This window comes from Podarcis cretensis (assembly GCF_951804945.1).
Source record: "Podarcis cretensis genome assembly, chromosome: 2".
Taxonomy (NCBI): domain Eukaryota; kingdom Metazoa; phylum Chordata; class Lepidosauria; order Squamata; family Lacertidae; genus Podarcis; species Podarcis cretensis.
In genome coordinates, this window is record NC_137171.1 from 10,532,912 (window position 1) to 10,554,622 (window position 21,711).

The following is a 21,711-nucleotide window of genomic DNA, read 5'->3' on the forward strand; positions in this document are numbered from 1 at the left end:
GCCGGAAGAATGGGAGAGTTCCCATGGTGAACAAGGAAGCGGCTGGAGTGCTCCGTTGCTGAGCAACGATTGGACCAGCCATCGTCATGTGACCGGATAAAGCGCGATTGTTTCCTGAAAATTAGATTCGATGAGGGTTCTTTCCGGGTATTGGCTAACGCGGAGCGTGATTGATTGATGGGAGAATTGTTGCCATGGTGACTGCAGGCTGTGCGAGTCCCTGAGATCCTAACTGTGGCATAGTGATCCATGATATTTATCTGGGGGTGGTGTGAGGAGGTCAAAAAAGTGATCAAGCAGTCAGGCTTCTTCAGGGCTTACCCTCCAACATTTCTCCAATGAAAATAGGGACGGCTTATTATTATTATTATTATTATTATTATTATACCCCACCCATCTGACTGGGTTGTCCCAGCCACCCTGAATGGCTTCCAACGTATATAAAAACATAATAGGAAATTAAACATTAAATAATTTCCCTATACGGAGCTGCCTTCCGATAATAATAATAATAATAATAATAATAATTTATTTATACCCTGCCCACTCTGGGCTGCTCCCAACAGAATATTAAAAACACAATAAAGCATCAAACATTAAAATATTCCCTAAAGAGGGCTCCCTTCAGGTGTCTTCTAAAAGCAAGATAGTTGTTTATTGCCTTGATATCTGATGGGACAGCATCTTAAAAAGCAGAGACATCACGTTGCCAACAAATGTCCGTCTAGTTAAAGCTATGGTTTTCCCAGTAGTGATGTATGGAAGTGAGAGCTGGACCATAAAGAAGGCTGATTGCCAAAGAATTGATGCTTTTGAATTATGGTGCTGGAGGAGACTCTTGAGAGTCCCATGGACTGCAAGAAGATCAAACCTATCCATTCTTAAGGAAGTCAGCCCTGAGTGCTCACTGGAAGGACAGATCCTGAAGCTGAGGCTCCAATACTTTGGCCACTTCATGCAAAGAGAAGAGTACCTGGAAAAGACCCTGATGTTGGGAAAGATGGAGGGCACAAGGAGAAGGGGACGACAGAGGACGAGATGGTTGGACAGTGTTCTCGAAGTTACCAGCATGAGTTTGACCAAACTGCGGGAGGCAGTGGAAGACAGGAGTGCCTGGCGTGCTCTGGTCCATGGGGTCACGAAGAGATTATTCGTGTCCGACTCTTCGTGATTCCAGCTTCGTAATTCAAAAGCATCAATTCTTCGGTGATCAGCCTTCTTTATGGTCCAGCTCTCACTTCCATACATCACTACTGGGAAAACCATAGCTTTAACTATACGGACGTTTGTTGGCAAGGTGATGTCTCTGCTTTTTAAGATGCTGTGTAGGTTTGTCATTGCTTTTCTCCCAAGAAGCAGGCGTCTTTTAAACGTGTGGGGTAAAGACTGCAATTCTTTGTGCGCTTGCATAGGCATAAGCCCCATTTAACACAGTGTGACTTACTTCTACGCAAACACCCACCATGTTACATGTCTGTTCTCTTGCTAGGAAACACTGCTCAAGTTGACGGGAACAGCAGCTTACCCGTGAGCAACATACAGTTATTGTGCAATGAACCCACACTAGAAATGGCGACAGCAGGAATCCCTCCTGAACCAAGGTAACTGACTTGGGTGTTAAGCAGTAATAAAACTGCAAAGTGTTGATAAAGCCACTGTTTCTTTTCAGAGGAGGAGGATAAGGAGAGAATCAGAACAGGTGGAATCCACACAACTTTTCTCCCAGCAGAGAAGCAACTATGACAGCAGGGACCCCTTCTAAACCAAAGTAAGACATATTTCAGTTTAGTTGGGTCCTTCACAAGGGAAGAGGATGGAGAAAAAAAATCAGAACTTGGCATACCCCTGGGACCTCACTAGCCACATTCTGTGACTTCCCAGCAGCCCTGCCAGGTCCAGTGGGCACCAACCACCAGTGATTACACAAGATACCAAAGCATGTCACATTTCTGCTTTCTGTAAACTGTTCACTGGCTAAAATGTGCATTATATATCCATTTTGTCTTCTGAACAGCACTGACAGCATTCATTCACAGGCCCAGTATACCTGAAGGAGCGTCTCCACCCCCATCGTTCTGCCCGGACGCTGAGGTCCAGCACCGAGGGCCTTCTGGCGATTCCCTCATTGCGAGAAGCAAAGCTACAGGGAACCAGGCAGAGGGCCTTCTCAGTAGTGGCAGCCGCCCTGTGGAATGTCCTCCCATCAGATGACAAAGAGATAAACAACTACCTGACAAATTTTTTTTTTCAGAAGACATCTTAAGGCAGCCCTGTTCAGGGAAGTTTTTAATGTGTGACATCTTAGTGTATTTTTGGTCTTTGTGGAACCCAGCCAGATGGGCGGGGTACAAATAATAAATTATTATTATTATTATTATTATTACACATGCAAATAGTGAGAGATGGGCTTGGGGCCATTTCTCCTGCAATGTGTGAAAATGCCCTAAAACCTGAGCTAGGCATTCTGCTCCCTGCCACCACTGTCACCTCCTGCCACTTTTTAAAGGGCTTTAGTTCAAATACCAAACAGGCCAAACCCTTCTTGCCCTACAAATCCGAAGCTTAGCAGCTGTCTCCACAGGAGCCACTGCAAGAAATCAACCACCAGAGGGCAGACAGCTTTAACTTCAGAGAGAAAGCCCCATGAGCTATCCCTGGATTCCTGGAAATGCCATTGCAACAACAGCAGCAGTAAAAAGGGATTTTTAGTGCCAGCCTGATTCAGAGCTTAATTTTAGTCTTCATGCACTCACTAGAATTCTTCAGAAGAGAGAAATAAGCAGGAGAAACTCAACCCCTCCTCTCACCCCTGCTGCCATTTACGGGCACTTCAATCGGGCAACCCTTTCCCTGTAAAAACAAAACAAAACACCAGTGTTGAGGCAATTCTGACTGACCTCTCCCTTTTCCCAGAAGACCTCCTGCACCCCATTGTTGTCGCTGCTCACAGAAAGAGAAGGCAAGAAAAACTTGTGAAAGGCTCAGCAATTTTACCCCAGTTTTGCACAAAAACTGTAAAGCTATTACAGGGATGTGAGAAGGAAATACTTACCAATTTCTTGTTTTGGTTACATTGATGGCCTTTCTTCCCCTCAGCTCTGAAGTCCTGCTACAGTTTGAAGGCAAACAAAAGGTCAGGTGCAATGAGAAATTGCTTGTCAATTTTACTCAATTCTGATTTAATTTCTGCCTTTACGTTGCAGCAGCATAATTCTAACCAGGTCTGCTCAGAAGTGTTTTGAATTGAATGAAACTTAGTCCCAGGTAACTGGGGTTAGGTTACAATTGGAGCCTTAAGAGCTCAATACCATTTCTGTGCTAGGAGCTCCATAGCAGAATGACTCCATTTTTAAAGAGCTAATGGTGAGAGTAGCAGCCAGGTAATGGAGGGAGGTGAGATTATATACCAGCCCTAAGAGCATCATAAGCTTTAATTCAAGTTGCAGATGGGCCATAACTCAGCATAAGAGCATCTGCTTTGCAAAGGTCCCAAAGTCAATCTGCAGGTAGTGTTTGGAATGTCTCCTGCCTGAAACCCTGGGAACTTGTTGCCAGCCCTTGTGAACAATCCCAGGCTGGAAGGAACAATAGTCTGACTCAATTTAAAGCAGCTTTCCAATGAGTTCCTTTGGGATAGATGTGACACGGGAAGCACACACACTATACATTTAAAGAACATGACTTCTCCCAAAGCATATTGGGAACTGCAGTTTGTTGAGAGTGCTAGGAATTGTGGCTCTGTGAGGAGTAAACTATAATTTTCAAGATTCTTTGAGATGTGGGAAATGTACTTTAAATTAATGGTGCTGTAGTCTAAACCACTGAGCCTCTTGGGCTTGCCGATCAGAAGATCGGCAGTTCAAATCACCATGAAAGAGTGAGCTCCCGTTGCTCAGTCCCAGCTCCTGCCAACCTAGCAGTTCAAAAGCACACCCAAAAGTGCAAGTAGATAGATAGGTACTGCTCTGGCGGGAAGGTAAACGGTGTTTCCGTGTGCTGCTCTGGTTTCGGTGTTCCATTGTGCCAGAAGCAGCTTAGTCATGATGGCCACGTGATCCAGAAAAACTGTCTGTGGGCAAACACCGGCTCCCTTGACCTGTAAAGCGAAATGAGTGCCGCAACCCCAGAGTCGTTCACGACTGGACTTAACTGTCAGGGGTCCTTTACCTTTACCTTTTACACAGCCAAGCTGTTGCAGGAAAAGCAATAACAGACTTGTGTGTTACTTTAAAAGTCAGCAGAGTTACTATGGCATAAGCTTCCATAAGCCCATGTCATTCACAGAGCTCTACTCCTCAAAAGATTTTCCCCAATCTGTTAATCTTTAAGATATTGTTAGGTGAGACAGTAGCGCTACGTTAGCTTGCATATGTACATTGGAAACTCTCAAGATTGCTACAAACCAGCAGTTAGAAACCTCACACAGTGAAGCCATCTGAGGAAAGAACAGGACTGCTATGGTTTGGGAGAAACTTAATCTAGCTTTTTAGAAATAATTGAGTTAGCAAATAAGGACAGTACTTGACAAAAATGTACGGCATATGGTTGAGGCACCTGCAGAATTGGCTTCATCTTCACTGAAAGAGGATGTTGTGGGGAGCGGAGGAGCCACTGGGCCAAGTGCAAGCCAGGACAAGCAGCTTTGCCAATAGTGCCACTAGATTGCAAAATGGAAGAAGTTCGGTGGGGTCGATTGCACAATGAGTTAGAAAAATAAGACTGTTGCTCCCACTTAACAACCAATAATGGTGTGGCTGCTGGTGTTTCTCATGCTTTTTACAGTGAGGAAATACCCAAGCTTCTGGAAAGTGTTGCTCTAGCATCTGGCCATGCTTAGATTTTAGCACACACTCAAAAAACATAAGCCCAACTGGAAGATCCCAGGGTAATTCCAAGTATACAAGAAAAAACATTAACAAAGGGAGCATAGATGTCTGGAAGAACTTTTGCAGGGGAAGTTGCAAAGTAAAACAACAAAGGTGGGGAGCAGGCTAGTTTATTGCACAAACAATAGTCTCTGTACATTTTGCCACATATCTTTATTTCTGTAAATCCTAGAAACTTGGGGCTCATCCATACTTGTTTATTGTGGGTAGTAAGTTTCCTGTGACGCGGGTGGCGCTGTGGGTTAAACCACAGAGCCTAGGACTTGCCGATCAGAAGGTCGGCAGTTCGAATCCCTGTGACGGGGTGAGCTCCCATTGCTCAGTCCCTGCCCCTGCCAACCTAGCAGTTCGAAAGCACATCAAAGTGCAAGTAGATAAATAGGTACCGCTCCGGCGGGAAGGTAAAAGGCGTTTCCGTGCGCTGCTCTGGTTCACCAGAAGCAGCTTACTCATGCTGGCCACATGACCCGGAAGCTGTACGCTGGCTTCCTCGGCCAGTAAAGCGAGATGAGCGCCACAACCCCAGAGTTGGCCACGACTGGACCTAATGGTCAGGGGTCCTTTTACCTTTTAAGTTTCCTGTACATTAATTCTCCATTGTCCATATGGCATTCTCCTCCAAATCGCTGCCTTCCCTCACTTTCTCCACCCTCGATCCTGATTTTCTCAAACTCTCTCCTTTTCAGAGTATCTCTGGTACAAGAAAATCCAGACCGAGGAAAGGGAAAGCAGTGATTTGGAAGTGAACATCATATGGTCAACTGAGAATCAATGGAGATGCAGGACTAGCTTATGAAACAACAATATGAACGAACCCTTATTCTTTTTTAAAAAATCAAAGCTGGGAAGCGGGGGCATTGCAGTCTATTGTGGGGGGGCGGGAATGACTCTTCCTACTTGAATCTCCATGAAAGGGCTGCTTCCACTCTGGTCATTTACTGTGGAATAGCTGCATTTTATTTTTTTGACTTTTTATAGGGTATCTGCATGACATCATGAACGAAACATCCCCTTCTCATGTTTTCCCTCTTCAGCTTCCAGCCCCTCCTCCACCCCAAGATATCAACAGATCCAACCTTTTGTTTTTAAAGCTCAATAGAATAGTTGTGCATTTTTGTCAGGTTTAGATATCATCTCTTGTTGCTATTCTCACTAATTCTGGCCCGTAGACATTCTTCTCTATGGTTCACCTCTCTTCTCTAGCCATAATTCCTAACTCTTCCCTTTCCAAATAGCATAGCCTTTATATCAGTTTCTCCCGCCCTAGTTAAATTGCAGTGGTGGGAGGAATCATGTGATGTACTTAACCCTTTCCCTACACAGTGGTCCCATTGAAAATACAGTGGTACCTCTGGTTAAGAACTTAATTCGTTCCGGAGGTCCGTTCTTAACCTGAAGCTGTTCTTAACCTGAAGCACCACTTTAGCTAATGGGGCCTCCTGCTGCCGCCGCGCCGCCGGAGCACAATTTCTGTTCTCATCCTGAAGCAAAGTTCTTAACCTGAAGCACTATTTCTGGGTTAGCAGAGTCTGTAACCTGAAGCGTATGTAACCTGAAGCGTATGTAACCCGAGGTACCACTGTAACTCAGTTGTCTGCATGGCTGATACTAATGGTGAATAAATAATTATTCGTCTGTTCATTAGTCAGTTCATGTTCCCCAGTTTTATTGCTGATTTCCCTTTCTTTTTCCCACTCAGCCATGAAGCTCACTGGATGACCTTGGACCAGTCACCATCTCTTAGCCTAACCTACCTCACAGGGCTGTTGTGAGGATGAAATGGGGAAGAGAACCATGCACTCCACCTTGGGATCATTGGAAGATAAAGGTGGTATATAAATATGAGAAATAAAATAATAATATAGCACTGTATTATACTGCCGTGTGGAACAACTCTCAAAATGCCAGCTGATTATGGGGGATGAATCTCTTGGTGCTAAAGGGCCCCAGCATGAAATTGGGGGAATGATGATCTCATACCTGCTCCTCTGCTGTGGCGTCATTCTTGCTCTTGCTCCTGTGCACTTCACACACACACACACAGAGAGAGAGAGAGAGAGAGAGAGAGAGAGAGAGAGAGAGCTCAATGAGGACTGAAGATGCTCAGTCAACACATTAACGTACTGGAAAACACCAAAAACTTTATACACCAAATATGTACAGTGGTACCTCGGGTTACATACACTTCAGGTTACCTACGCTTCAGGTTACAGACTCCGCTAACCCAGAAATAGTACCTCGGGTTAAGAACTTTGCTTCAGGATGAGAACAGAAATCGTGCTCCGGTGGCACGGCAGCAGCAGGAGGCCCCATTAGCTAAAGTGGTGCTTCAGGTTAAGAACATTTTCAGGTTAAGAATGGACCTCCGGAACAAATTAAGTACTTAACCCGAGGTACCACTGTACTGAGAATTTACAATTGCTTTCATTCCCCCCGCCCAACATGCTACTCAGGAGCTTAGCCTTTTATAAAATGTTTTCTTTTGATCCCTCTGGTTTGCACTCACCCCAAAAAACATCCAGTCATACGTTGAATCCCGAACGCCCTGGTACTCAGACGTTTTGCCTTCCGAATGCTGCAAACCTGGAAGTGAGTGTTCTGGTTTGCGAACATTCTTTGGAACCCGAACATCTGACAAGGCTTCTGCGGCTTCCAATTGGCTGCAGGAGCTTCCTGCAGCCAATCAGAAGCCGTGGTTTGGTTTCCAAATGCTTTGGAAGTCGAAACGGACTTCTGGAACGGATTCCATTCGACCTCCAAGGTATGACTTGTTGGGGGGGGGGGAGGGAAATCTAGGTGCAAGGCTGCTCAGTCACCCAGCTCGTCGGGCAGAGCCCGCAGGTCCCTACGGAATAAAGGAAGGAGTCCAGCCAACCGGAGCAAATAGCTGTAGACCAAAGTTTATTGCGCAATAGGTTCAAAAAGCAAATTTTGAACCCCGAGGATGGGGTGACAAAGACTTTTAAAACTTTCCCACCACATCCCAGAATACAGTTCGAAGGGGAGGGGTTAACCTTGGCAAACATGTCCCGACAAGTCCTTGGTAAAAGATTAGCATAAACAGACATGGCAGGGCAAGACTCAGGTATAAGATTAGCATAGACAAATATGTCTTAAGTACCCACCACCCAAAAGAACGTGGGACGCAGGTGGCGCTGTGGGTTAAAGCCTCAGCGCCTAGGACTTGCCGATCGAAAGGTCGGCGGTTCGAATCCCTGCGGCGGGGTGCACTCCCGCTGCTCGGTCCCAGCGCCTGCCAACCTAGCAGTTCGAAAGCACCTCCGGGTGCAAGTAGATAAATAGGGACCGCTTACCAGCGGGAAGGTAAACGGCGTTTCCGTGTGCGGCTCTGGCTCGCCAGAGCAGCGATGTCACGCTGGCCACGTGACCCGGAAGTGTCTCCGGACAGCGCTGGCCCCTGGCCTCTTAAGTGAGATGGGCGCACAACCCCAGAGTCTGTCAAGACTGGCCCGTACGGGCAGGGGTACCTTTACCTTTACCTTACCCAAAAGAACAATAGAAGTTCCTTTGCATGTCTGGAGCCTGAGGCGAGTCAGGTGATGAGATTTGGCTTCCTTTGGCTAACAATGAGCCCAGCAATTGTCACCCCTGAGAACTTCCTGGGGTCCTTTGGAAGGGGAAAATAGCTTTGGAATGGTGGGAACTGGGAAAGGAGATGATTTTATATTATTTTTAAAGCTAGGTGACTTCCCTGAGCTGTCAAGTTGGAAGGATATATTCAGGCATAATATTTGTAATATTTAACTTTAAAGATGTGGGCCCCCCCCCTGTAATTTCCGTAACAGACTGTACAAGCATATTTACAATTGCCTGACTGTGTGCTTTGGCACATTTCTTGGGCAGGGGAAAAAATATCAACATACCCGCACAGCTATCTGCATACAGGACTTTATTGATATAATAAAATGAACAAATGAGGAGGCAGGGACAAAAAAAGTGGAGCCACCTACTGATAGGAACAGGAAAGACCTAGCTTGCTTCTCATATCCAAATTCAATTATGTGTCGGAGTGGACTGTGCTGGTCTAATTTGAATATGGGGTTGGGGAGTGGATTAAAAGCTAAATAATGCTCAAATATGGACAAGCCCATAAAATCCAAATCCTACATTGGATTCCCACCCCATACAATTTGCAGTCACATGATGAAGAATAGTTTGGATTTGATATCCCGCTTTATTACTACCTGAAGGAGTCTCAAAGCGGCTAACATTTTCCTTTCCCTTCCTACCCCACAACCAACACTCTGTGAGGTGAGTGGGGCTGAGCATGAATGAGGGAACTGATGATAATGGTGATTATATTATTATCGTCATCTCTCTTTCTTTTTTTTTTATACATATTTATTAAAGTTTTTTGAGTACAAATGCATAAACAATAAACAACATTACTTATATCATAACATAATTTCGTCACTTCTTTGGACTCCCTCACGTCTCCCGCTCGCACTTACATCATTACAAAAAAATTTTTCCAAGCAAGTAACTCTCTTGTTTGCAATCTTATCTCCGCTCATTTAAATAAAAACCTAGCAATTCCCCAAAAAGTTTGTATTTTCCTTAATCTCACTTATCGTCAAATTCAGATCTAATTCAGTGGTGGGCAATTATTTATGATCTAGCATCCTTCTTAACATTCAACCAAATTACAATATTTTTGTAAGTAAATCTTGAATTTCCTCCAGTCTTCCTCAACCCTCTCCTGTCCCAGGTCTATCTCTTTCTCATTTTTAAGCCACACCTGCTAAGTTTCTGTGTGCCGTGCACAGAAACAGCAGAGAGAGTAAACCAGTAGCGTCTCTAAGTGCCTTGCTTAGAAGCTGCTTTCAAGCAACTGAATGAGAAAGTGAAAGTAAAACTTACTTCCAGAGTGCAGGCATGTTTCGTCAGGTCACTGGATTTGCCTGGTTTTAAGAAAACGGGATTGGTACGTACAATGAGCCGCGACGATATATTTTATCTTTTATGTTAGAGATAAAAGCAAGACCCTACTCCCGGGGGGGCCTGCCTGGTGTTAGCCTGTGTGCACTTTGGATCCTGCAGTTCGATTGAACCCAGATGGCAGAAAGTGCAGAGTCCTCTGTTTCTGAGCGGGGCCTCACCTTCTTGAAGGATGAGTTGCTGGACATTACAATCCTGAAGCTATCTGGCGCAGACGACGCCCCGCTATATCACGTCCATCAGAAGAACGGCGTGCCGATCTGCGACAACTTTCTGCTGGGATGCTGCTATTTGCAGGAGAAGTGCCCTTGCCATCACACCCCATTCCCCTACCACTGGCAGTGGCGCCGCCAAAAAGACAAAGTGTGGCTTAGTTTCAGTTTCTCAGCTCAGCATCATCTGGAGAAGCTCTACTGTAATCAGGAAGTCCCCACGGCGCAACTGAGGGACAGGTAAGGTCCATAACATCTTTCTCCTTTCAGCTTTCAGTCGGAAAGAGCCCCAGGGCCAGGTTCAACTCCCGAACGTACTTGCGATCCCTGGGTTCTGCCCCAGAACTTGTGAAGCAAGTGATAAAAGGGAATGCCTGTCCTTAAGGGCTCACTAAGAAATCAGCCTTGTTTCCTTCACATCCCTCATTATGGGGCAGGGATTATGGTAAGGGCTGGTTGAAATCCTGACATCCATACAGTGGTACCTCGGGTTAAGTACTTAATTCGTTCTGGAGGTCTGTTCTTAAACTGAAACTGTTCTTAACCTGAAGCACCACTTTAGCTAATGGGGCCTCCCGCTGCTGCTGCACGATTTCTGTTCTCATCCTAAAGCAAAGTTCTTAACCTGAAGCACTGTTTCTGGGTTAGCGGAGTCTGTAAACTGAAGCGTATGTAACCTGCAGCGTATGTAACCTGAGGTACCACTGTACTTGTAAAATTTAGGTGTCTCAGGGGTTTTCAAAGTGTGTTCCAGGGAAACAGCACTTCAAACACTTTTCAGTGGTTTCTTGAAAAAGGAAAGTTGCCTGTCACAACCATTTGTGTGCCTTCTGGACACAATTTAGGCTTGTATGGATGTTTAGCTGGACACAATTTAGACTTGTATGGATGTTTAGCCGTCCAGAATCCCTGAAGGATCACGTACCTCCATATCCGCCTGCCACTACATCAGAGTCTGTTTTTCGGGTGCACCTAGATATGGTAGGTAGAGAGGGTGCCACTACACTTTTGAAGCACATCTCCCCTCTCAGAGAACTCTGGGTGCTGTAGTTTTTTAAAGGCTGTTGGGAATTGTAACTCTCTGACTGGTAAACTACAGTGCCCAGAATTCTTTGCAGAAAAGATTGAGCTTTGAATGTGCTTCAGAGATATAATGTTCATGTTTCCCTAGTGGCACTAATAGTGACATCCTGTCTCTAGGGAAGTTCACCTGATGCAGAATTTCTAGATTTTTTTCTGTAAGCTAAAGACCTTTTACAGTATTTCTCCAGTCCTTTTACAGAACATTTAGCTCTCAATTGTGTGTTTTGATTCTGCCTTTAACTGCCGTTTTTTATTTGTATTTTGTTGTAATAACCTTGTTTAATCTCATCTGGTGTATTAGTAGTGCCAGTGTGAATCAGTCATAAAGGTTCAAGAGGCAGCACATAGCATTAAGTGTGGGACAGCTTCCAAACAGACTGGCATGAGAAATGCATCTCCTATGGAAATATAGACAACTGGACCAGATAGGAGGAGCTTTTTCTTTTCTTTTCTTTTTTTGGTAGGGTCAGAGCCAGATAACTATGTATAGCCCCCAAAGCTGTTGACTTTATAATATGCGTCGAAAAGGTAGGGACACCTGCAGTGTATGGGTCTTGCATGGACAGATCACAGAAGAAATAGGAAAGATCCCAGTAGACAACTTTGCTGTCATTGAGTGTGTGGTACAGAATAGGTTTCAGCAAGGAGGTGAAGCTACACCAAGGCAAGGTACATGTTGCACATGTACTATAGTGAAGACTTGTTGGCATCCGTCAGCGTGACTGAAGACAGTGCGTAGGGCACAGTACCGTGGCATTATCTCATACCACAGAATTCACACTTGCTAAGAATCATCAACGGGAATGTATATTTAGGTGAGTATTTTCTAAGAAGTGGAGCTCTGATTGAGCTTGTGAATAAGGGTTAATAACTTTTTAGCAACTCTTCTACAGTGGTGCCTCGCAAGACGAAATTAATCCATTCCGTGAGGCTCTTCGTCTAGCGGTTTTTTCGTCTTGCGAAGCAAGCCCATTGACAGCTTAGCGGATTAGCGCTATTAGCGGTTTAGCAGCTTTTAGCGATCAGTTGTTAAGCGGCTTATCAGCGGATCAGCTGATAAGCGGCTTAGCGGCTTAGGAAAAGGGGGGGAAAGGGAAAAAAAAACCGCAGGAACTCGCAAGACATTTTCATCTTGCGAAGCAAGCCCATAGGGAAATTCATTTTGCGAAGCGCCTCCAAAACGGAAAACCCTTTCATCTAGCAGGTTTTCCGTCTTAAGAGGCGTTCGTCTTGCGGGGCACCACTGTACTAGCTTTTACAGCAGTTTGATACGAAGGTGTTGTTTTTTTAAACTAGATGAAGATACTTATATAAAAAATACCATTACCCATGCGGTGAAAAGCTTCACCAGCTGTTTTCAGTAAATCAAGTTAAAGGCGAAAGAGCAAAGCCAGGCATTCCCTTCCTGTCAGTTGGCAACCGTAGATCCTCGCCCTCTGGTGATGGTTACCTTCCTTCCCTTACAGGAAGGGCAACGTGTATTTCTTAAACTTTAACACTATGGCTCTCTCACCGATACTGCTGTATGACCAAGTAAGGCGACTGTCCAACAGCAGCAGCCCTGATTGCAGTCCCTACCTCTTTACAGAGTGGAAGGTTTACTACAATGAAAGTGACCATTGGCTGGAATACGATGAGGTAAGAGGATCCAGAGATTTAAAAAAAAAAATGATTATGGAGCCATCTCATTGTTTGGTTTCCTTCTATCACCCTCTAAAATTAACTGGGAGGGAAACAGGCACACTTAAGTCCTGTTGAAATCAGCCAGATTTGGGGTACTTCAATTACTGTGCAATTTCATGACAAACCTAGAAAAATCGTTTTCAAAATGATGGCTTCAAATAGGGCTATGCAAGCTCCACTGTATTGTGCCTAGCTGGGAGGATAGTCAACAAGTTGGGCAGGTGTGTTTCATAAAGGGCTTTCCTATGATTTTCCTTACAGTAATTGTGTGCATGGGGCGCGGGTGGTGCTATGGGTTAAACCACAGAGCCTAGGGCTTGCCGATCAGAAGGTCAGCGGTTTGAATCCCCGCGGTGGGGTGAGCTCCTGTTGCTCGGTCCCTGCTCCTGCCAACCTAGCAGTTCGAAAGCACATCAAAGTGCAAGTAGATAAATAGGTACCACTCTGGAGGGAAGGTAAACGGTGTTTCCGTGCGCTGCTCTGGTTCTCCGGAAGCGGCTTAGTCATGCTGGCCACATGACCTGGAAGCTGTATGCTGGCTCCCTCGGCCAATAAAGCGAGATGAGCACTGCAACCCTAGAGTCGGTTACGACTGGACCTAATGGTCAGGGGTCCCTTTATCTTTAATTGTGTGCATTGCATTAATGTGATGTGAGAAAACCCCAAGAGTTGGCCTCAGGGTCTAGCATAGTCATGCTAATAAGAACCTTTGGTGTGCCTGGATAGTGTTTCTCAAATGGTGGGTCAGGGCAGGAGGACCTCGGACCGCTTTCATGTGGGCCTCAGTGCCACAACCCGCCTTGTCCCCTAGCTGTGTCATAACATTTTGGTTGGGCCAACGTCAGCACCAGCAACTGAGTAAAAGTGGCCCGGAGACAGAACATTTCTGAAGAGTTCCCTCTCCCGAGGGGAAAAGAGCCAGAGGAGGTATCGAAAGAAATTGCAAAGTGAGATAAAAGGTTAATATTAATTATTATTACATTAATTGGAAAGAGAAAGGAATAAGAGAGGAAAGCTGTCTAGGAGGAAGAAGTGACTGAAAGGAGCAAGGGGGAGGGATGAAAGAAACCAACAGAAAGGTCTGTGTATAAGGTACAAGTTGTTTGTGAGAGGAGAATGGGAGAAGACATTACAGGAGATGGGCGAAAATACCACATTTTTTGCTCTATAAGACTCGCTTTCCCCCTCCTAAACAGTAAGGGGAAATGTGTGTGCGTCTTATGGAGCGAATGCAGGCTGTGCAGCTATCCCAGAAGCCAGAACAGCAAGAGGGATCATTGCTTTCGCTGCGCAGGGATCCCTCTTGTTGTTCTGGCTTCTGAGATTCAGAATTTATTTTTTCTTGTTTTCCTCCTCCAAAAACTAGGTGTGTCTTATGGTCTGGTGCATCTTATACAGCGAAAAATGCGGTACATTGAGAGGCATGTAGGGATGAGAAGGGGGGGGAATATAAAAGAAAAAAAGTCTTCTCCAATTAGAGCTTCTCTGGATCAGCAACTTCCACCTGTAAAAGGGAGGCTGATTCACATTTGCCTCCAGAGCAAATGTCTGAATTTGGTTTGAGGAAAGCCAAGTGAGGGAACTCCTTGCTGCAAGGAAAATGCTGTGGCAAAAGAACTTCACAATTTCCAAAAAAATTGTTGTTGTTCTCATCCGTCTGTCTCAAGAGACAATGGAGGGTGAAGTCAAACCGCTAGGTTAGCAACACAGAAGAGACATCCTCAAGGCTCAAGACTGGCTAGTGTGTGTGGAGGTCTTGATGCCAAGCCCCTTCTCTCTTGGCCTCACTGATACTGTGAAAGCAGAGCAAGACGTTTGGCACCAACTTGACTGCGGGAGTTGCTGGAAAGAAGGTCTTAGGAACTGCGCTCTGGATTTGTGTAGGGCTTCCATAGAAAGTGAAGTTAGCAATTGCCAGCTGATTATTCAAAACTCTGCATCTACCTGTCGCCATTCTGTGACGGGCTTTTCCTCTGTGCCACGATTTTGTGTCTGGTGGGCCTCGGTTATTTTCAGCCACCTCAGGTGGGCCCCAAGCGTAGAAAGTTTGAAAAAACACCTGTTCTGGAGGATGGGAGGAATTCTGGTGTTTTCTCTCCATAGCCTATTGCACAGGAACTCGTCGCTGCTTTCGAGCGGGGCATGTGGAACCATGCCTTCCGTGTGCAAGATCAAATCTACAATGTAGACCTCAAACAGTTTATCCAGCGCAACGTAAAGATGGGCTTCACCCGTGACATCACGTTCCGACCCGTCTGGCGCTCAGCTGACATTACCGTGCGCTGCTTGCGGTGAGTTTGGACCCAGATCTTCCTCCTCAGAGTTTCTGGACCGAAGAGCACATGTCTAATCCTTCTGCAGAACACTGTATATTTTTGTGTAAGGATGTTGCCGATGTGCAAGTTAACTAGTGAAGAACTTAGAGTTCTGATTGTAACTTAAAAAAAAAAAAACTTAACCCCTGAAGAAATTTAAGAAAATGGTATAGTAGTAGGAACTTAGTACAGGCAGGGCATTTTTTCAGCCCAAACTCACCAGAACTCAGTTCCATTACCTCTCAGATGGGCGCCTTGCCATTATAAGAGAACAAGGGAGGCAGTTGTGGTGATTCTGACACTGAGTTACATGTACTGAGTTACAGGTACCTTTTTAAAGGGTACGCGGGTGGCGCTGTGGTCTAAACCACTGAGCCTCTTGGGCTTGCCGATCAGAAGGTCGGCGGTTTGAATCCCTGCAGCAGGGTGAGCTCCTGTTGCTCTGTTCCGGCTCCTGCCAACCTAGCAGTTCAAAAGCATGCCAGTGCAAGTAGATAAATAGGTACCACTGCGGCATAAAGGTAAATGGTGTTTCCATGCTCTCTGGCTTCCGTCGCGGTGTTTCGTTGTGCCAGAAGAGGTTTAGTCATCCTGACCCCATGACCTGGAAAGGTGTCTGTGGACAAACGCCGGTTCCCTCGGCCTGAAAGCAAGATGAGCGCCGCAACCCCATAGTTGCCTTTGACCAAGGGTCCTTTACTTTTTACCTTTTATCTTTTTAAAACAGGAGTGAGGAACCTTGGGCCCAGGAGCTGATTGCAGCCTTCTAAGCTTCTCTGACTAGGCTTTGAAACTCTTCCTAAACTGTGCTCCTCAGCAGCCCTGCTCTGTGTTTTGCTTGACTGGAATGTGTCCTTGAAGTGTGATCATGCTTTTTGCTTGCCTGGCTGGAGAGGGGTATCTGTGTTTGTTTGTGTGTGTAAACCTGACTTCTGCATAGCTAGAATGTAGCTCCCAGTACAAAAGTAAGAGCCACAACTGTTGCTCTGCTCAATTTTGCCTCTGACCCCGTCCACCACTGTGCGGCCCCCAGAGGGTCTTTTAAGAGGGAATATGGCCTTCGGCTTGAAAAAGGTTCCCCACCAGCGTTTTAAAGTGTGTATTGTGGGGAGCAGGGTTGTCCTGATTTCAGTGTGTGTTTGGACTGCACAGTCTCACTAGTATGTAAGACTCATACTAGTGAGACCCATACTTGGTTTGGGCAAACGGAAGATGGGTGTGGGGTGCATGTCTAGATTTTGGAGTGCAGCCATGTATTGGATAAGTTACACGACATTAAAAGTAGATAATACATACATCTGACTTGTAATGTGCTAAGGAGCTTTGTGATGCTGGTGAAGCCACCAGCAGTGATTGGTTGAGTGGCCCTAATGTTGCAGGAGGAGTGGGGCAGCCAGAGAGTAGGGAGGGGCTGAGGGAGATAGAAGGCTTGGTGGAGCTAGATAAGCGGTTGGAAGAGGGCGTTGGTGTAGGAAAATGCTAAGCAAGTGGCAAACTGGGAGAGAGAAAGGGCAGAGGTGAGAGAGATACACAAAGCCAAGATTTCTTGACCCCTGAGGAAGTTCCCCAGTTCATTGCTTCAAAACCAATCAAATGTTTGGGGTGACTTAATCAGTGCAGAGGTTCCCAGTTAGCTAAATACTATGGACCCCGTTGTTTTTCAAAAACCAAGCCATGGACTCCCTTCTTATGAAAATTCTGGTATCTCTATGGTAGTTTTTGTTATGTGAATGCTGCCACAGGCAGGTCACAAGGACCCCCGATTGGGAACCACTGAGTTAGTGCAATTCATGATGTTGAATGTGTCAGTGTTTGTGTCAGTGAGATCAGCTGGTCAATAATAAGTTTGCACAGTCACCTCTCTCTCTCCCTCTCCCTCTCTCTCTCTTCCACCCCTCTATTAAAATATAGGCAGAACCAGAGGCAGTTGATCCTGTTTCTTTGTCCTTTTTCTCTTCCAGGTCGCTTGCTCCACCCCTGACCACTTTGGCTCTCGCAGGAGAAGACCCTCTGGATTTGTTCTGTGGGCCTTATCCTGCGGCCTGCGTCCCTCCACCTCAAGGGGGCTCTTCTTTCACAATGGCAGAAGTGACTCTGTCAGAAGTAGCCCATCAGATGGTGAGGAAGCTGTTCCATGCCAAGTTGCCCGAGGATCAGGCGTTGGTGCTGGCTATCTACCGCATACGCAATGACCAACTCTGGGATATGTATATGAGGTGAGGAGCCTAGTATACACACCACATACAGTAATGCTTTCCTAGTGCTGGCCAGTGGGTTTGGTTTGCCTCATATAGCAGGAGTTGCTAATACAGTGGTGCCTCGCAAGACGAAATTAATTCGTTCCGCAAGCTTTTTCTTCTTGCGAAGCACGGTTTCCCATAGGAATGCATTGAAAATCAATCAATGCGTTCCTATGGAAACCGCCTTCAGACCAGGTCCGGGGACAGTCTGTCCCCCGACCTCTTCTGAAGGCTGGGTGGGGGGGGGGACAAGGGCTTTTCTTCCCACCGCCAGCCTTCAGAAGGCTGTTCTGAAGGCTGGCGGTGGGAAGAAAAGCCCTTCTCCCCACCTCCCGCCCCGCAAGCTCCGGGGAAAGGAGGGCTTTGCTTCCGACCCCCAGCATTTTAAAAGCCCCCGGGACAGCGGAGGTCTTCTGAAGGCAGGCGGTGGGCGAAAGTCTTTGCTCCCCCACCGCCTGCCTTCAAAAGCCGTCCGGGATAGCGGAGAAACGCGCTGCGCTTCTCCGCTATCCCGGGAAGGCAGGCGGGGGGGAGCAAAGACTTTTGCCCCCCGCCGGCCTTCAGAAGAGGTCCAGGACCTCTTCTGAAGGCCGGCGGTGGGCGAAAGTCTTTGCTCCCCACCGCCAGCATTTAAAAGAGGTCCCTGGAGATTTCCCTATGGGCTTTCTTCTTGCGAAGCAAGCCCATAGGGAAATTCGTCTTGCGGAACGACTCAAAAACGGAAAACTCTTTCGTCTTGCGAGTTTTTCGTTTTGCGAGGCGTTCGTCTTGCGAGGCACCACTGTATGGTGCAATGGTCCCCTTGAAGTCTTCCCTTGGAACCCACAAACCCTCTGAGCCCCCTCCCTCAGGGGACTGACTTGTAAATCAGCCAGTGCTTCTTCCTTCCATGGGGACTGACTGGTCTTGGCCTGGCATCTGTTCCTCTGTGATATATTTTTATGACACCGCGGTGTATAGACCATTTTTATTAATAAATAATTAAAATAAAATAAAACAATCCACTTTCTTTTTCTCTCTCTTTCCCATCAGCCAGAAGAGGCTCATGTTCCAGGTACGCTCAGCAAAGGAGCATCCCTCAGTGGAGAGACATCTCTTTCACGGCACAGCTGCATCTCGGATCAAGTCTATTTGCATAGGCAACTTCAACCCTGACCTGGCAGGATCAGTCCATGGCGCAGTTTTTGGCCGGGGTGTTTACTTTGCTAGGGATGCCTCCTACTCAAACACCTACGCCTTAGCAGCCAAGAACAATGTGCGTCACATGTTCCTGGCCAAAGTGCTGACTGGCCGCTGGTGGAGAGGCCACTCATGTTTAAGGCAAACTCCCCCCCATTTTGACTCCTGCACAGATTGTGTCCGTGACCCACACATTTTTGTCATCTTCAGAAGCTGCCAGTGCTACCCCTACTTCCTGATTCGCTACAAGGAAGTGAAGACACCTGTAGCTGTGGATATGTGAGAAGGGCCACTCCTCCTCTACATCTCTTCTGCTGCGATGGTCCGTACTTTGGGTCAGAAGTACATGACTCAATAAGGCTAGTTTTTCCTTTACTGTATTTACAACATGCAGCTGAAGCCCTTGTTGGGTGGGTGAGGGAGTATTTTAAACCCTTGACCTCTGGTGTATCTTTAATCAAACATGCCTCCACAGCAGAAGAAGAGTTTGGATTTGATATCCCGCTTTATCACTACCCTAAGGAGTCTGAAAGCGGCTAACAATCTCCTTTCCCTTCCTCCCCCACAACAAACACTCTGTGAGGTGAGTGGGGCTGAGAGACTTCAGAGAAGTGTGACTGGCCCAAGGTCACCCAGCAGCTGCATGTGGAGGAGCGGGGACGCGAATCTGGTTTCCCAGATTACAAGACTACCGCTCTTAACCACTACACCACACTGGGACATTGTAGGATCAAATCAGAAACTGGGACATCTTCTGCAAATCTGGGACTGTCCCTGGAAAATAGGGACACGTCGAGGGTCTGCAGTAGCAGCCACCACAGCCACATGATGAGAACCTAGCTACCTTAGCAGCAGTGGAGTTGCTGCTAGTTTAATCATCTGCCTTGGAGCGTGAGGTTGAACGAGATCTTCCTGTTGGCTGTTCCAGCTCTGCAGTTTAGCCTGCACTGTTCCCCAAGCTTGGCAGATAACAAGGACTCTCAAAGCGGCTAACACTTTCCCTTCCTCCCCCACAACAAACACTCTGTGAGGTGAGTGGGGCTGAGAGACTTCAGAGAAGTGTGACTAGCCCAAGGTCACCCAGCAGCTGCATGTGGAGGAGCGGGGAAGCGAACCCGGTTCACCAGATTACGAGTCCATTGCTCTGAACCACTACACCACACTGGCTCCAGCAGGTGGTAACACATGATTTGACTGACCATAACGTGTGCCTTAGCTCTTGGAGAGGAAACAAAAAAACTGGGTTGGGGAACAAGTGACCTCGCAGGTATTGCTGGACCTCAAGTCCCATCAGCCTCAGGCAGCATGGCCAATGGTCAGGGTTGATGAGAGCTGGAGTCCCAACAACATCAGGAGGGTCACAGTAAGACCTTGCTTGAGTTTGCACAGCCAACACCATGCCAGGTTTTCTTTCCTTCACCATTAGGAAAATTGTGTTTCAAAGACTGGTCATATCTAAACAGTTGATGACTCTGCTAGGCATTGCCTATTCAGACCCCATGAGCCTTAATGTGAAATTGTTATTATCAGTGCTTTTTTCCCTGGGGGTACTTCAAGAGTACGCAGTACTGACATCTGTGGTACTTACTGTAACAACTTCGTGGTGACTGCCAGCACAATTTTTTCTTAAAGCACTTATTATTATTATTATTATTATTATTATTATTATTATTATTTGTCCCAGAAATCTGATGCACTTTACGCTTCTTTAAACTGAATTGCATTTGCCATTTTATGGCCCATACACTCCGTTTGGACTTGAGGCGAGCCCAAGATGCCATTGTGTAAAATGTGGAATTTGAACACTAATATATTGGCCCATACACTCCGTTTGGACTTGAGGCGAGCCCAAGATGCCAGTGTGTAAAATGTGGAATTTGAACGCTAATATATTTGTATCTTCTCTTGTGCCTTTTTTCTGATGTCATTCAAGTTTTTTGTCCCAAAGATAACTTGAGATGAGCCAAAGATGCCAATGTTTTAAATGTGTAATTTGTCCAATGTTTATATGTTTTTATCTTGAAAATACAGACACAAATCATGTATTGATCAGTATTATCTTTTTATCGCACTACCACCAGCCCACTTCCCTAAATCTCCCTGCTGCTATTGATGTCCTCTCAGGCTCCTCCACACAGCCTGTTTATTCAGCGTCCATCCTGATTTGCATGAAGAGGTTAGATTATATCTCCTCTTTGTTAAGCAGTTGGTCTGATTTATTTATTTTTTTGCAGAGAGATTATACGTAAAATATAAAGAGAGATTATAAAACGTAAGATAAGGTAAAGGTAAAGGTACCCCTGCCCGTACGGGCCAGTCTTGACAGACTCTGGGGTTGTGCGCCCATCTCACTTAAGAGGCCAGGGGCCAGCGCTGTCCGGAGACACTTCCGGGTCACGTGGCCAGCGTGACATCGCTGCTCTGGCGAGCCAGAGCCGCACACGGAAACGCCGTTTACCTTCCCGCTGGTAAGCGGTCCCTATTTATCTACTTGCACCCAGAGGTGCTTTCGAACTGCTAGGTTGGCAGGCGCTGGGACCGAGCAGCAGGAGCGCACCCCGCCGCAGGGATTCGAACCACCGACCTTTCGATCGGCAAGCCCTAGGCGCTGAGGCTTTAACCCACAGCGCCACCTGTGCCCCGGGTTAGGGGGCACAAATTACTTGCCTTGCTGTACAACCCACGCTATGCCGCTGGTGTGTGTGGGGGGGTGAGCTTTAACTGCTGAATAGCTGCCTGTCACCCAGCTGTCCACGTCATGTATTTGTACTCAATAAACTGCATCCTGCAGCAAAGCCCACAGAATAGGGTGGACAATCATAAATAACTTTAATACATAAGAGGGTTATGGAGTAAAAGACCACCTCAGACTGCAGCTTGCAATGCAGAACCAAAAGCACAGTCCCCAAGACCTAACATTCTGATACGGCAAGCCAGGAAGGCCAGTACACCACACAATCCAAGCTGCTTGGAATTTCTCCTGTCCTTTATGGCTGAAAAAAGATCTTAATTTGTTTTTGTGGCCGGAAGGCTAAAGTGGAAATTGTTCTGGCTTAATTAATTCCAAATATAATGATGCGTTGGAGGGAACGCAGGTGGCGCTGTGGGTTAAAGCCTCAGCGCCTAGGACTTGCCGATCGAAAGGTCGGCGGTT

The 21,711-nt window shown here is 46.4% G+C and overlaps 1 protein-coding gene across 1 annotated transcript; it reads left to right on the forward strand.

Moving 5' to 3' along the window:
* The first annotated feature begins 7 nt into the window (after nt 1-7).
* Nucleotides 8-20,602, forward strand: LOC307210680 (protein mono-ADP-ribosyltransferase TIPARP-like). The gene is made up of 8 exons (XM_079966773.1): nt 8-4,965; nt 5,573-6,714; nt 9,948-10,297; nt 12,607-12,778; nt 14,927-15,114; nt 17,100-17,354; nt 18,411-20,320; nt 20,400-20,602. Exons 3-7 carry the CDS (start codon nt 9,963-9,965, stop codon nt 18,838-18,840), a joined length of 1,380 nt encoding a protein of 459 aa, XP_079822899.1. The 5' UTR covers nt 8-4,965; nt 5,573-6,714; nt 9,948-9,962; the 3' UTR covers nt 18,841-20,320; nt 20,400-20,602.
* Nucleotides 20,603-21,711: the final 1,109 nt, after the last annotated feature.